At 49.1% G+C, this 15,627-nt stretch overlaps 1 protein-coding gene across 1 annotated transcript in view; it reads right to left on the minus strand.

Annotated features, from left to right (window-relative positions):
• Positions 1-496: 496 nt before the first annotated feature.
• TLN2 (talin 2) overlaps positions 497-15,627 on the minus strand; it is a 118,248-nt gene continuing 103,117 nt past the window's right edge. Inside the window, 5 exon segments of the mRNA XM_048519708.1 lie at positions 497-1,969; positions 4,976-5,101; positions 6,644-6,826; positions 8,182-8,244; positions 11,323-11,448. Coding sequence (XP_048375665.1) covers positions 1,841-1,969; positions 4,976-5,101; positions 6,644-6,826; positions 8,182-8,244; positions 11,323-11,448 — 627 coding nt within the window. The 3' untranslated portion in view covers positions 497-1,840.

A 15,627-nucleotide genomic window follows, 5' to 3' on the forward strand; every position in this document is an offset into this window, starting at 1 on the left:
GCATTTAAACGGCCAGTTTTGCTACCTTGCATGAACTGGGCCATAATGGTTGCCGATCAAAGAGGCTGGGGCAAAGAGTTTGTAGCTCCTTGCCGAGGTTATAGCTGCGGATTCTCACTATGAGCAGGCCGGCTTCAGCCGGAGCTCTGCATGTTAGCTGAGGCATTGTAGATTTTTTCAGTGGGTAAGGATTTGTGCTGCTGTAACCAAGATCACAGAGCTGGGACACACGTGAACGCAATTTGGCGCGGACTTCCCGGCATTCAAAGGGACGTCGGAAGCAGAAGCAATTTCCTGCTAACAGAATGAGAGGACTTCTGCTACAGTCTGTTGGATACTTATGAAGATTTGGACAGTCAGGCGATCTATCGCCTGTTACTCAATAGTTTCCACAGTTTTGAGACAAAAGGAACACAGACTGCCTTTGTGTACGAAACAATATCCTTGGCCTGAAGATCTACGCCGTATCAGAAGAAGAAAAAAATATTACAGTACCTTTGGAACGGCATATTTTTTATTTTCTAGAAGCTGCCCTTTAGATACAAATGTAATGACTCTGTACCAGAAACCACTATTTTGGGTGGGTGGTTGCAATTTCCAAACATTTTCCTTCACAGTTCACAAAAAACAGCTTCTTATTTCCCCTGCTTGGCCTACAAATGTATAAAGAGAGTGAAATGAAGCCACAGAGAGAATAAATGCAGATAAACGCTAACAAGTCCTCTTGGTATCCTAATGTTCCACCGAAACACAGCACAAATTCAGGAGCGGCTCAACTATCCAGACAATTCAAATTTCTGCTTTGGGCAATTTTGGCTTGAACAGTATAGATCATAGGTGTCAAACTTGCAGCCCTCCAGATGTTATGGACTACAGTTCCCATCATCCCCTGCCAGCACGATGCGGCATGATGCAGCCAAGTATCTTGTTTGGGTCTGTACCACTCCCACAACACAAACCAGTCTTCACATAAACAAGAGAGGGAAGTAAATGCGTTTTAATGCTGAGAATTTGCTTTTTGGATCATTTTGGAGAGGTATATAAAACAAAAAGGCATTTTCCTTCAAGAGCCTGGAGTTTTAACACCACACACAGACGATTTCCTCTTCCTTGAGTTATTCGTTCTCCAAAAAAGGGCGGCTCCCCATAATCCTTCACGGGCCAGAAACCCAACACCCCCCCCCCCAAAAAAAACACCCCACTGTACAAAAGCAGGAGAATAGTGACCACGGACACTGTGCTGAAATGAAACTTCTAGTGCAAACAGGTACCGAGAAGGGTCCTCCGATTCGAGAGGGACCCCCGTCACCAGAACGCTCTCGGCGAGACCACACATTCATACGTCAGGTTCTTGCAAACACCACAGCTGCCGTAGCCTTGGTCTTGGGAGGAAAGAGAGAGGAAGTTACCTCCCCAGCCCTCGTGTCGCCTGGGTAGCTTATTGGAGACGCTGACTTCTTAACACTGGGTTCCTATGTATTATATAATACCAAAGTCCTTAAACACAGGTCAAATAGAGTAATAAATAGGTCAAACTTCAGGTTATGAGATAATACTGACTTTATAACCCCTTTGTAGAAAAGCGAGGCGTTCTCTCTCTCTCTCTCCTGAGATACACCAAAGAGAGGAAGGAGGAGGGCGACCTCAATACTGTACCATCATCGCTGCTGGAGGTATCTCAATGCACCGAAGCGGCGCGAAGAGCCTCCAGAACTGCCTCGCGGCAGCCGCGCTCTGTCGCGAGACCCCTGCAAACTCCACTCTCAGGCCAGTGCTGGGCAGAGTTCCTCCACAGCGTGCCCCTTTGGCTCATTTCCCCAAAGAAAACGTCCTTGGCGCCTTAGCCCTCGTCTTCCCGCAGTTCGGTCGGGAGGAACTTGTACTGCTGCTGGCGGATCTGGGCCAGCCTCTTCCGCGCTTCTTCCAGCTCGCGTTCCTTCTTGAGCATCTCTTCCTGCGCCGCGATGATCTGGAAAAGCCAACAGCACGTGACACTGACGCTGCCGTGTGAATGGGTGAAAAGGGAGGCAGGTTAAGCGTGTCGCGGTGGGCGGAGCATGCACGGAACCGAACGCCCGGGGATTTCGGAACGCAATCCGGGATTTCATCTCTCAGCCCAGGAGAAGCAAGTTCTGAACGCACAAACGCGCAAAGCTGCCTTATACTAAATGTGGCAGGAACAAAAACAGGCTGGCCGCATCACCTCCTGGGAAGATCGCCTAACAACAAAAAATAGTTCATTTTTTTTTCAATATCTTCTAGGGATAATTCTCATTCCATATAGAAAAGAAGTCTCTTCGAGAAAAATCGGGCCCCAGCTTACATTAGAACTTGACAATAAGTTTGAAGAAACTGATAAGGAACTTACTACTTGGAGTCCTGTGTTCAGTTCTGGTCGCCACATCTCAAAAAGGATATTGAAGAGATGGAAAAAGTGCAGAGAAGGGCAACGAGGATGATTGAGGGACTGGAGAACCTTCCTTATGAGGAGAGGCTGCAGCGTTTGGGACTCTTTAGTTTGGGAGGGAGTAAGGCGCTCCGAGGGGGGATAAGGGATTGGAAGTCTATAAAATTATGCATGGGGTAGAAAATGTCGACAGGGAGAAATTTTTCTCTCTTTCTCACAATACTAGAACCAGGGGGCATTCATTGAAAATGCTGGGGGGAAGAATTAGGACTAATAAAAGGAAACACTTCTTCACTAACGCGGTGATTGGTGTTTGGAATATGCTGCCACACAGGAGGTGGTGAGGGCACACTAACCTGGATAACTTTAAAAGGGGCTTGGACAGATTTATGGAGGAGAAGTCGATCTATGGCTACCAATCTTGATCCTCTTTGATCTGAGGTTGCAAATGCCTTAACAGTCCAGGTGCTCGTGAGCAACAGCCGCAGAAGGCCATTGCTTTCACATCCTGCAGGTGAGCTCCCAAAGGCACCTGGTGGGCCACTGCGAGTAGCAGAGAGCTGGACTAGATGGACTCTGGTCTGATCCAGCTGGCTTGTTCTTATGTACTTTTAAAGGGCAAATGAATGAATAATTTTCCTGAAAGAATTGCTTCTCCTGGCAAGTGAAGACTACAGCTATGAAAACGCATTTCTATAAACGCCACCAGTCGCTTCTTCAAAAAGTACTTTCTATATGGAATAGAATTCTCTTAAAGATACTGAAAAAATGAACTATTTTTGTTCAGTAGATAGTGAAGATATGGATTGTATATCTCAAAAATGAACTTTTATTGTTGAAAAAACTGGATGTACAATCATTGGATTCAGTAACTGGACAATTATAAAATATACATAAATACATTTATTGAATATATTGATCCTCTGTCTTCAGTGTGTGACACGCTGTTTTGTTCCTCTGTCATATACGTTATACTGAATGTGGCCATTGGCCCCTCAAGATCAGCAGTGCCGCAGTGGTTAAGAGCAGGGGCACTCTAATCTGGGGGGACCGGGTTTGATTCCCCGCTCTGCCACCTGAGCTGTGGAGGCTTATCTGGGGAATTCAGATTAGCCTGTGCACTCCCACACACACGCCAGCTGGGTGACCTCGGGCTAGTCACAGCTTCTCGGAGCTCTCTCAGCCCCACCTACCTCACAGGGTGTTTGTTGTGAGGGGGGAAGGGCAAGGAGATTGTCAGCCCCTTTGAGTCTCCTTTAGGAGAGAAAGAGGGGGATATAAATCCAACTCTTCTTCTTCAGACTGGCACTGAAGTTGAGGCCCTTCACATCACTCACAACAAACACCCTGTGATCTTTACACCTAGAGAAGCTGGGACTTTCTGCATGCAACGCAGAGGCTGTTCCTCTGAGCCGTAGCCTTTTCCCCAAACTCCTCTGCATCTTGAATGCACCAGGAATGGGGGCCTCCTTCTTCTTCTCTTCAATGGAGAAATATGCTTATAAACTGCCTGGTTACCTGCATTGTACGAAATTCAGGCGCGACCGGAGCCGGCTCCCCTCTCCCCTAACAAACTGAGATTCCATGACTCCAAAGTTTTGGAGGAAAAACGTTAACTCTGCTTAAATTGCACCTGTATGCCCTGGAGTGACCAAAGGTAGCTCCGAACTGAATGGACCACGTAGCTCGATCTTGTCAGCTAAGCAAGGTCGGTTAAGCAGGAGGTTGGTACTTGGAAGGGAGACCTCTTAGGACAGTGATGGCGAACCTTTTCGAGACCGAGTGCCCAAATTGCAACCCAAAACCCACTTATTTATCGCCAAGTGCCAACACGGCAATTTAACCTAAATACTGAGGTTTTAGTTTAGAAAAAACAGTTAGCTCCGAGGCGTGCGTTACTCGGGAGTAAGCTCAGTGGTAGTCGGTGGCTTTGCTTTGAAGCAACAATTCAAGTCTTCCAATGGGTGAATCACGACCCAAGAAGGGTTTACTCAGAAGCAAGCCCCATTGCCACAGCAACCGAAGCTTTTACTCCCCAGGTAAAGGATTGGCGCTTTTAGTTCTTTCATGCGGAAAAAATCAAAGTGGGGTTTAACAGCTGCTTAGCAGTAGGTTACTCTCCTACACTGCTTCCCCAAAACTAGGTCTTAGGTTTAATGCTAATAATCGAGCCCAGCGGCCCAGGCCAGCCTAGATGGGGGGGGGGGGGCACTCTGTTTGTGCGTGCCCACAGAGAGGGCTCTGAGTGCCACCTCTGGCACCCGTGCCATAGGTTCGCCACCACTGTCCTAAGAAGTCCAAGGTCTAGGAAGAGGCAAAGCAATGGCAAACCACCTCTGTCCATATCTTGTTTTGAAAACCACACGAGGGGTTTCCATAAGTTGGCTGTGATTTGACAGCACTTTCCACCACTGGTAGCTTCTAACTGGGGTTTTGTGCACAAGAAAGGAACAGAAAGGAAGAAGACACATGCGCGAAACTAGCATCCAGCTGGGTCCGTGTAGCCCCAGCTGAACTTCACAGACAAACTTCAACCAAGCATCAGACAAGGCAGAGATTCTCACTGACCTGTGCGATGCCGCCCACAAACTTGGTTTTGACCACCACGTCATCATCGTCGGCTTTACCAAATGCCGCTTTCTGGGCCGCCCTGACCAAGTTGTCGGACGCTCGCTTGACGGCGTTGCCTGCAGCCTAGAGAGGGCCAAGAAAGCCAGAAGAAACGTCTCCATAAGAGCTAGCTAGGAACCCACTGCGATTCACAGACAGGGGTGCCCTCTGCCTTCTGGGCTACTGATCGGCTGCCAGCCCCTTCATCGTGGTGCCCTGAGCACTTTCCCTGGTGGCTTCGCAGAAGAACTGACCCTAAGCCAATGCACCCTTCCCTGTTCTGTGGGCATCGTGAAACAGAGTGGCATGCCATGCATACCATTGTATTATAACCTCTCCACTCCTTTTTCTGGGAAGTTATTACTCACATAAACTGTATCAGAATGTTCACTGATATCCATCCATCCATCCATCCATCCATCCATCCATCCATCCATCCATCCATCCATCCATCCATCCATCCATCCATCCATCCATCCATCCATCCATCCATCCATCCATCCATCCATCCATCCATCCATCCATCCATCCAGCCATCCATCCAGCCATCCAGCCACCCACCCACCCACCCACCCAGCCACCCAGCCACCCACCCACCCAGCCACCCACCCAGCCACCCACCCACCCACCCACCCAGCCACCCATCCATCCATCCATCCATCCATCCATCCATCCATCCATCCAGCCACCCATCCAGCCACCCATCCAGCCACCCATCCAGCCACCCACCCACCCACCCACCCTCCACCCACCCACCCACCCACCCATCCATCCATCCATCCATCCATCCATCCATCCATCCATCCATCCATCCATCCATCCATCCATCCATCCATCCATCCATCCATCCATCCATCCATCCATCCATCCATCCATCCATCCATCCATCCATCCATCCATCCATCCATCCATCCATCCATCCATCCATCCATCCATCCATCCATCCATCCATCCATCCATCTATCTATCTATCTATCTATCTATCTATCTATCTATCTATCTAAATTTTTATACCGCCCCATCCCCGAGGGGCTCTGGGTGGCGTACAACATAAAATCTCAGTACCATCAAACCAGCACAGTCTTAAAAATAATTGCTGAAACCTTTAAAAACAGCGATAAGAACAATAAGAGGCGTCCACAAAACCCCATATTTAAAATCCTCCCCAAGAGGGAGGGACGGCAAGTCCCATTAGATAAAGGGGGGCCCAGATGTAAAGAGCCAAAAGAGGGGGGGGGCGGGCTTTTTGAGTGCGTTTATGTACTTTTAAAACTATCTGCCTGCCTCTTGGAGGCTAACCAAAGGTCAGTGGAAATGGACCCTCCTGTACATCAATGGACTGAAGGCCTTGCCTCTTTGTTGATATCTGAAGATGTGGCATGACAGAAGGTTATGTGCAGATCTCTCACCACCACTGTTGTATTTTTACTTCCACTCTCTCTCTGTGGCTCATTCCGCACATGAAGAATAAAGCACTTTCAAACTGCTTTCAGTGCTCTTTGAAGCTGTGCGGAATAGCAAAATCCACTTTCAAACAGTTGTGAAAGTGGTTTGAAAATGCATTATTTTGCGTGTGCGGAAAGGGTCTATATGTGGCTGCTGAATCAAAGCATGGGACGTTCTTACCTGGAGCCGCCTCATCGCCTCCGAGTCCTGATCGGCCTTCACTTTGCAAGCCACCAGCAGTTGGGCGGTGGAGGCGGCGACTTGTTTGGCCGAGGAGATCAGCTTCTCCTCGCTGGCGTGGCCTTGGACCGAAGCGTTGGCTGCTTCACACAGGTTGCTGGTTGCGGCTGCTACCATTCGAGCCTGGGAGGAGGTCACAGCAGAAGATAAGCACGAGCCAGGATGAGGGCGCATTGGTCCCAATCAGTGACGCCCAATCAGGGACCTCACTCTGGCACGGAACTGCCAGATAACACTCAACTCCACTACCCTTTTTGATGGATTGAATTTTTTTTTGGGGGGGGGGGGAGAACAGTGGCATTTGTGTGCAGGAGTTTGGAATTCATAACAAATAGGAGGAGGGTTAATAAACCAAAGCTGATGTTCAAAAGAAGAAGAGTTTGGATTTATACCCCACCTTTCTCTCCTGTAAGGAGACTCAAGGTGACCTACAAGCTCCTTTCCCTTCCTCTTCCCACAACAGTCACCTTGTGAGGCAGGTGGGGCTGAGAGAGTTCCCAAGAACTGTGACTAGCCCAAGGTCACCCAGCAGGAATGTAGGAGTGTGGAAACACACCTGGTTCACCAGATAAGCCTCTGCCACTCAGGTGGAGGAGTGGGGAATCGAACCTGGTTCTCCAGGTTAGAATCCACCTGCTCTCAACCACTGCACCAAACTGGTTCTCAAGAGGTGAGCGAAGGACTGTTGGGTGAGACCCCTGGCTCAGATCTGCCTGTTTCCTCCTTTGTAGCCTTTTAGGACCTCAGGTTGCCCACCAAGTATGCCCACCTTGCCCAGCACTGGTCATCCGCAAAGATTTTACATGCCGAGTGCCCACCCAGAAATATCACCTGGAAATGCATCTGATGAAGCGAGCTTTGATTCTCAAAAGCTTATATCCCCCCAAACCAGTGGTTGGATCCAAAAATGTTAGTAACAGATTCTCATGGTGGTGGGATTCAAACTGGGGCTGGGCGGGGCACAACGGGGGCGTGGCCGGGCATTCCGGGGCGGGGCATTCCTGGGCGGGGCTGTGGCAAGGATGCAGCCGCTGCACCGGTCCTTAGGCGGGAAACGAATGCACGCAGGCGCAGGCTGCCACGCACGCCGGAGCACCTCCTGCTAGACTGCTTCAAGTTCTGCGCGCTGCTGCTGAGAGGAGGGGCGTAACTAAGGCAAAAATCACGTGGCAAAATCACCCATTAGTAACCCCCTCTCGGCACACAAATAATGAGTAACCTACTCTCGGGAACCTGTGAGAACCTGCTGGATCCCACCTCTGCCCCAAACCTTTGCTGGTTGCTAAGGTGCTACTGGACTCGAGTTAAGCTTGTCTACTGCAGACCGACACAGCTAACCTCTGAGACCAGAAGTGACTGAACCTAGAACTTTGTGCCTGCACAGCCCATGATCCGTGCCAGCAAATGGTGGATCCAGACAGAATCCTGCCTTGGGGCCCCAGAGTGGCTGAGCCTACAGCAGAAACGGCGTTACTCACTGCGGAAATGAGTCCTTGAGACCACTGCCCGTCGTCAGCAGCGTTGGCAGGGATTGCCCCGACCTAGAAACACAGTTCAGACAAATTTCAAGGCATGATCCTTTATAGATTGTTATACTTCTATATCCCACCCCTTCTTCCAAGGACCCCAGACATGTGTCTGTGCGTGCCACCCCATTTTAATTCTCTCTTCCACCTTGTGAGGTAGGTTCAGCTGAGTTGCAAATACCAGCCCAAGCCGCTGAAATAGCAGAGCAGAGGGATTGGCTGTCCCTTTTGCCCAGTCCTTTGTACCTGTGACTCCTAGGGTGCCATTTCAGTTCTCAGTTGAGGGGAGGAGGGAAAGGGGTTTAAGTCAGGTGTGTATGGCGGGGACAAGGTTTACATTCAGCCTTGTTCTGGACAATCAACGTTAAGTTGAAACAATAGTGGAAAATAAGTAGTATTGTCAAAGGCTTTCATGGCCGGATTCAAATGGTTGTGGTGGGATTTAAGAACATAACAACGTAAGAACTAGCCTGCTGGATCAGACCAGAGTCCATCTAGTCCAGCACCCTGCTACTCGCAGTGGCCCACCAGGTGCCTTTGGGAGCTCACCTGCAGGAGGTGAAAGCAAGGGCCTTCTGCTGCTGCTGCTCCTGAGCACCTGGTCTGCTAAGGCATTTGCCATCTCAGATCGAGGAGGATCAAGATTGGGAGTCATACATCAACTTCTCCTCCATAAATCTGTCCAAGCCCCTTTTAAAGCTATCCAGGTTAGTGGCCATCACCACCTCCTGTGGCAGCATATTCCAAACACCACGTTGCGTGAAGAAGTGTTTCCTTTTATTAGTCCTAATTCTTCCCCCCAGCATTTTCAGTGAATGCCCCCTGGTTCTAGTATTGTGAGAAAGAGAGAAAAATGTCTCTCTGTCAACATTTTCTACCCCATGCATAATTTTATAGACTTCAATCATATCCCCCCTCAGCCATCTCCTCTCCAAACTAAAGAGCCCCAAACACTGCAGCCTCTCTTCGTAAGGAAGGTGCTCCAATCCCTCAATCATCCTCGTTGCCCTTCTCTGTACTTTTTATATCTCTTCGATATCCTTTATGAGATGTGGCAACCAGAACTGAACACAGTACTCCAAGTGCGGTCGCACCACGGCTTTATATAAGGGCATGACAATCCTTGCAGTTTTATTATCAACTCCTTTCCTAATTATCCCCAGCATAGAATTTGCCTTTTTCACAGCTGCCATGCATTGAGTTGACATTCCCATGGAACTATCAACTAAGATGCCCAAATCCCTTTCCTGGTCTGTGACTGATAGCACTGACCCCTGTAGCGTGTATGTGAAGTTTGTGGCTGTGGTCTGGTGGATCTTGTTCCTAACGTTTCGCCTGCAGCTGTGGCTGGCATCTTCAGAGGTGGATCACAGAGGGAAGTCTGTTACACACTGTGTCAAAATAAGTAGTGTCCATGTTGTGATTACTTCGTGATTGTCAGACATAAGATGGGCACATCTCAGGGTCACACACATATGGGGGGGGGGACTCCCCCACAACCTTTCCTAATTGTTGCAAGGGGGGAAAACATGTAAAATAACATTCAGCCACAAGCAGAAGGCCAAAAAAAAAATCTCAAATGAAGCCCGTCCGTTGGGTAGGGGCCAAACAAGGATCATAGGTGGACGTGTAACCCCCATGCTCAGAATGGGTTGACCCAGAAAGGGGTGGAGACTCAAAGCAGCAAGAGGCTGCAGAGCTCATGTAGTTTGGAGGAGACGAGGCTACCAGACTCGGACCTTGGTTTGTATAAGCCCTTAACACCTTGTTAAGGTAACTGCAATGTTGTTGGGAATTAGTGGGAAGGTAGTTGTTTGTTTTTGCTATGTTGTAAATGTTGGAGTTTATTGTTTCAGGGTTTCTTTTTTGTGGTTGTAATGGGTGAGAGTTCTCCTGGAAACCTTCATCCTGTGGAATCCTGTTCACCAAGCCCTTGGAGCCTTCAGGAGCCAACCCACTTGCAAAGAAGAATTGGACTTGGCAGTATCCGTAGACTGTAACTAGAAGGACTTGAAATGAAACCTGAACAGGACCTTGAAGTGTGGTGTTAAATGTTGATGTTATATGTTATTTGTTAAGAAAGTAAACCATTTTGTTGTTTTTTTAAATTTGTTGTTGCAAACTCATTCCAAGTTCTGCCCCACAGAACCCACAGACAGAGGTTACAGACGCAGCACCCCAAAGGGCTCCAAACTCAGCCTGAGTTTAGGGAAAGATAATGTCCGGAGCCGCTTTTCAGTTTGGAGCACCCAACTGAGAAAACACTCCGGGGTTTCAGCTGCATCCATGGTGTATTCTTCCTTCTCCAAGACCTCCTCGGACGATCTGCTTTGTTCCAATGTGTTCACGTAGAATTAACATGCCCCAAGCAAAGAACAAAAGTTTCCTTGAAAATTACAAGAGGGTGGTGTAGAATGGTACTTAGAAAATAATTACCGTTCGCCAACATGGATGTAAAAATAACACACGTATCATTCAAGAAATGCAAAGGGGCTGATGTGATTTCCAAACTCCGAATACAGAGACAGCAATACTTTCTGGTTGTGGTGGGTTTTTTGGGGGGCTATGTGGCCATACGTGGTCTGGTGGATCTTGTTAAGAGCTCGTGTATCTAATCTGGAGGAACCGGGTTTGATTCCCAGCTCTGCCGCCTGAGCTGTGGAGGCTGATCTGGGGAATTCAGATTAGCCTGTGCACTCCCACACAGGCCAGCTGGGTGACCTTGGGCTAGTCACAGCTTCTCAGAGCTCTCTCAGCCCCACCCACCTCCCAGGGTGTTTGTTGTGAGGGGGGAAGGGCAAGGAGATTGTCAGCCCCTTTGAGTCTCCTGCAGGAGAGAAAGGGGGGATATACATCCAAACTCTTCTTCTTCTTCATCTGTGGCCGGCATCTTCAGAGGTGTATCACAGAGGGAAGTCTGTTACACAGTGTGTCATACACAGTGATACAGCTCTGAAGATGCCGGCCACAGATGCAGGCGAAACGTTAGGAACAAGATCCACCAGACCACGGCCACACAGCCAGGAAAGCCCACCACAACCAGTTGAGTCCGGCCGTGAAAGCCTTCGACAAGCAATACTTTCGTTTACTGACCTTTCCCTGAGCCACCAACTCCCGCTGAGCGGCGGATGCTGACTTGACGAGGGCACTGGTGGCGGCTGCGATGGATTTGGCGGCTTCGAGGATCTGTTCTTCAAAGTCCAGAGTCTCGTCCGCCTGCTGGAACCAGAAGAGAAGACCGTCACCAACTGGTCTCCCAAAAAAAAATCTTCCTTCGGCAATTCCCTTTTTGCAACTCCCCACCTCAAACACACGAGCTACACCAGAGGCTCTGTGGCCTCCTGGACAAGAGAACGACGAGGCAGTCGGGGTTACTTTGAAAGAAAGGACCCAGTGAAATGCCCTCATATGAAAAGGTTCCCGCTGATCCGCAAGGCCTAATTGCACTGCTTAAGGGGCCAACCAACACTTGCTGTGTTCCCATTCACGACAGTGGTGGTGAACCTTTGGCACTCCAGATGTTATGGACTACAATTCCCATCAGCCCCTGCTGGCCATGCTGGCAGGGGCTGATGGGAGTTGTAGTCCTTAACATCTGGAGTGCCAAAGGTTCGCCACCACGGAGTTAGGATATAAGGGATTTGCTGCGGTTGATGGCGATTGGCTGAGGTTGCTCTGACGTTCGGCAGGCAGGAGGGCCCAGGAAATGGGGAAAGCAGCAATACAGGCCTGGGTTTAAAAATGCAAAAGTCCGTGGGAAGCAAAGGAAAGTGAGGGTTGGGAGAGACAACGGGCCAGAAGAAGGGGACTGAAGGAAACTGGTGCAGAGAAGGCTGGAGCGTGAACGGCAGAGGATAGAAACTGAGCTGAAATAGCCAGTCAGTTTTAGCTGCATAGTCATTGTTCCGGACTAAGAGGCGTGGACACGGACCAAGCTAATTCAGCCGTTTTTAAACAAACTTTGCAATCCAAGGAACACAGTAGGTTAGCCCTTGTCATAGATCACAGGTGTCAAACTCGCGGCCCTCCAGATGTTATGGACTACAGTTCCCATCATCCCCTGTCAGCATGATGCTGGCAGGGGATGATGGGTACTGTAGTCCATAACATCTGGAGGGCTGTGAGTTTGACACCTGTGTCATAGATGAACCAACTCGCTTCCAACAAGGAGATGCTGAAAACGGACAAGCACAGGAGAACGCTGCATATAGTCCATCACCTAACAAGTTTATCTGCAAGATCAGCTGCCTTGTGTGCAAAGCTGGACAGCATCAGAACCTCAGCACGGCTGAAATGGATCAGACCAAACAGCCATCTAGTCCTGCATCCTGTTACCAAAGTCAGCCAGCTCCCAGACATAAGAACATAAGAAAGAGCCTTGCTGGATCAGACCAGAGTCCATCTAGCCCAGCACTCTGCTACTCGCAGTGGCCCACCAGGTGCCTTTGGGAGCTCACCTGCAGGAGGTGAAAGCAAGGGCCTGCTGCTGCTGCTGCTCCCGAGCACCTGGTCTGCTAAGGCATTTGCAACCTCAGATCAAGGAGGACCAAGATTGGTAGCCATAGATCAACTTCTCCTCCATCAATCTGTCCAAGCCCCTTATAAGAACATAAGAACGAGCCTGCTGGATCAGACCAGAGTCCATCTAGTCCAGCTCTCTGCTACTCGCAGTGGCCCACCAGGTGCCTTTGGGAGCTCACGTGCAGGAGGTGAAAGCAAGGGCCTGCTGCTGCTGCTGCTCCCGAGCACCTGGTCTGCTGAGGCATTTGCAACCTCAGATCAAGGAGGATCAAGATTGGTAGCCAGAGATCGACTTCTCCTCCATAAATCTGTCCAAGCCCCTTATAAGAACATAAGAACGAACCTGCTGGATCAGACCAGAGTCCATCTAGTCCAGCTCTCTGCTACTCGCAGTGGCCCACCAGGTGCCTTTGGGAGCTCACATGCAGGAGGTGAAAGCAATGGCCTTCTGCTGCTGCTGCTGCTGCTCCCGAGCACCCGGTCTGCAAAGGCATTTGCAATCTGAGATCAAGGAGGACCAAGATTGGTAGCCATAGATCGACTTCTCCTCCATCAATCTGTCCAAGCTCCTTATAAGAACATAAGAACATAAGAACGAGCCTGCTGGATCAGACCAGAGTCCATCTAGTCCAGCTCTCTGCTACTCACAGTGGCCCACCAGGTGCCTTTGGGAGCTCACAGGCAGGATGTGAAAGCAAGGGCCTTCTGCTGCCGCTGCTTCTCCCGAGCACCTGATCTGCAGTTTGAGAAAGACGGCTCCCCCTTATTCTTTGACGTCAAACATAAAACCCTCTGAACATCAAAGTCCCATTGAGCGATGATAGCTAATAGGCCCATGGTGGCGAACCTTTGGCACTCCAGATGTTATGGACTACAATTCCCATCAGCCCCTGTCAATTGGCCATGCTGGCAGGGGCTGATGGGAATTGTAGTCCATAACATCTGGAGTGCCAAAGGTTCGCCACCACTGTAATAGGCCATTGAGAAACCCACATTCTGTGAATTTATCATTGAAACGTTTCTTTTTTAAAAAGTGAGTGACAGCTCGTGGCAGGGAATTCGAAGTCCTCCATCTTCCCGAGTGGCTCACGAGAGGGAGTCTTTCACTGCACGTATCTTTTTAACCGGATTGAAAGCCGGAGAATCTCCAGAAGTCTTCTAAACCTTTAAGCCTCTTTGCAAGTTACGTGGCGCTCTTTAAGGTTGCCTCCCGATACCTTACAATATCTGTGTGTATATATATATATGTATACCACCCCGGAGACAGAGCGGAACACTGTAGGAATGTTTGATATATAGTTGACCTAAATAACAACCTAATATATCAAACATATCACACAGAGCCCTGCAGGAAAAGGCTTCCAGGTTAGGACACGACTTGGAACGCGGATTAAGTGTCGAAACGCTCACAACGAAAGGGATAAACATTAGCTGTCCCCTTCCTCCTCCTCCTCTCCCTCCCTGTTTGAATTCTGGAGCCAATGGGGAGGCGAAAACACTCTGGAGAACAGGCTGTGCCTCAAGCAACAATTTTGGAAGGTGGCCCCGTTCATAAACACCTTAACAGCTACAAACTGCTTTCCAGCAGAAATCGTGGAAAAAAGTTATTCTGAACATGATATATTTTTTTTAAAAAAAAATTTGAACGGGGAAGTATTTTGATAAGCGCTTCCAATTTTGCTGCTTTAGTTTATTGTAATTTTTGCAATATAGTAATCTTGGCTGCACCCCGCTAGAAATCTTTGACAGTCAGTGGGTCAACGGAAAGGCAGTCGCCCCAATTTGGATTTCGTGGGCAGCGTGTGCCGTGGCTGCACGCACCTAAGAAGGATTTTCAGAGAGAGCCTCCGTTCCTGTAACATGCGCAAATTCAGCGGACTAGGTCAGCGGTGGCGAACCTATGGCACGGGTGCCAGAGGTGGCACTCAGAGCCCTTTCTGTGGGCACATGTGCACAGAGTTCATCATATGGGGGGGGGGGCAGAAAATCACCCCATACACACACACACATACACATCTAGGCAAGCCTGGGCACGATCCTTTACCTGGGAGTAAGCTCAGTTGCTAGCAATGGGGCTTGCTTCTGAGTAAACCCTCCTAGGGTCGTGATTCACCCATTCGAAGCATTGCACGGTTGCTTCACCAAGCTTACTCCCGAGTAACGTGTGCCTCGGAGCCAACTGTTTTTTCTAAACTAAAACCTCAGTATTCAGGGTAAATTGCTGTGTGGGCACTTGGTAATAAATAAGTGGGTTTTGGGCTGCAATTTGGGCACTCGGTCTCTAAAAGGTTCGCCATCACTGGACTAGGTTGTTTTGACTAATTTCTTCAGCTTCTGCTTAGCTCAGACAAGAGACAGTCCCCATTATAACTCTACAAATATTGTTCGGTCGCTTTCTCAAGAGCTTGTCTTTTCAAAGATGAAACGGTGCCATTCCTAAAAGACGAATCAGGCTACTCCTGCATCTTGAACTCTCCTGCAGTGTCGTGCAGACCCCGATGTCGCCTTCACGGCTTCCCCCTTTTGCCGACACGTGCGTTTCCACCAACCCTGTAAACCACATGTTTGTGACAAATGAATTTGCTCTGCCTTAGCGGAGAGTTTAATCGAAAGTTCTAAGTAGGGATAAATATCGCTTCGGGCACTCCCTACTCACTTGTCTTTCCCCGCCTCCTCAATTGTTTCCTTTCCTGGTCTTTTTAAAATTGTAACCTCCTTGAAGACAGAGACCAGTCTATTTTTGGGCTTGTACCACTCCATATGATGTCACGCGCCCTGATGTCACGGCGAAACACGCAGCCAACATTCATGTTCCACAAAACAGAGGTAGAACTTGTTAAAAACGTCAGGTTGGCGTGCACTCAAGTTGGATTAAAC

Source organism: Sphaerodactylus townsendi, linkage group LG17 (genome assembly GCF_021028975.2).
Source record: "Sphaerodactylus townsendi isolate TG3544 linkage group LG17, MPM_Stown_v2.3, whole genome shotgun sequence".
Lineage (NCBI taxonomy): Eukaryota > Metazoa > Chordata > Lepidosauria > Squamata > Sphaerodactylidae > Sphaerodactylus > Sphaerodactylus townsendi.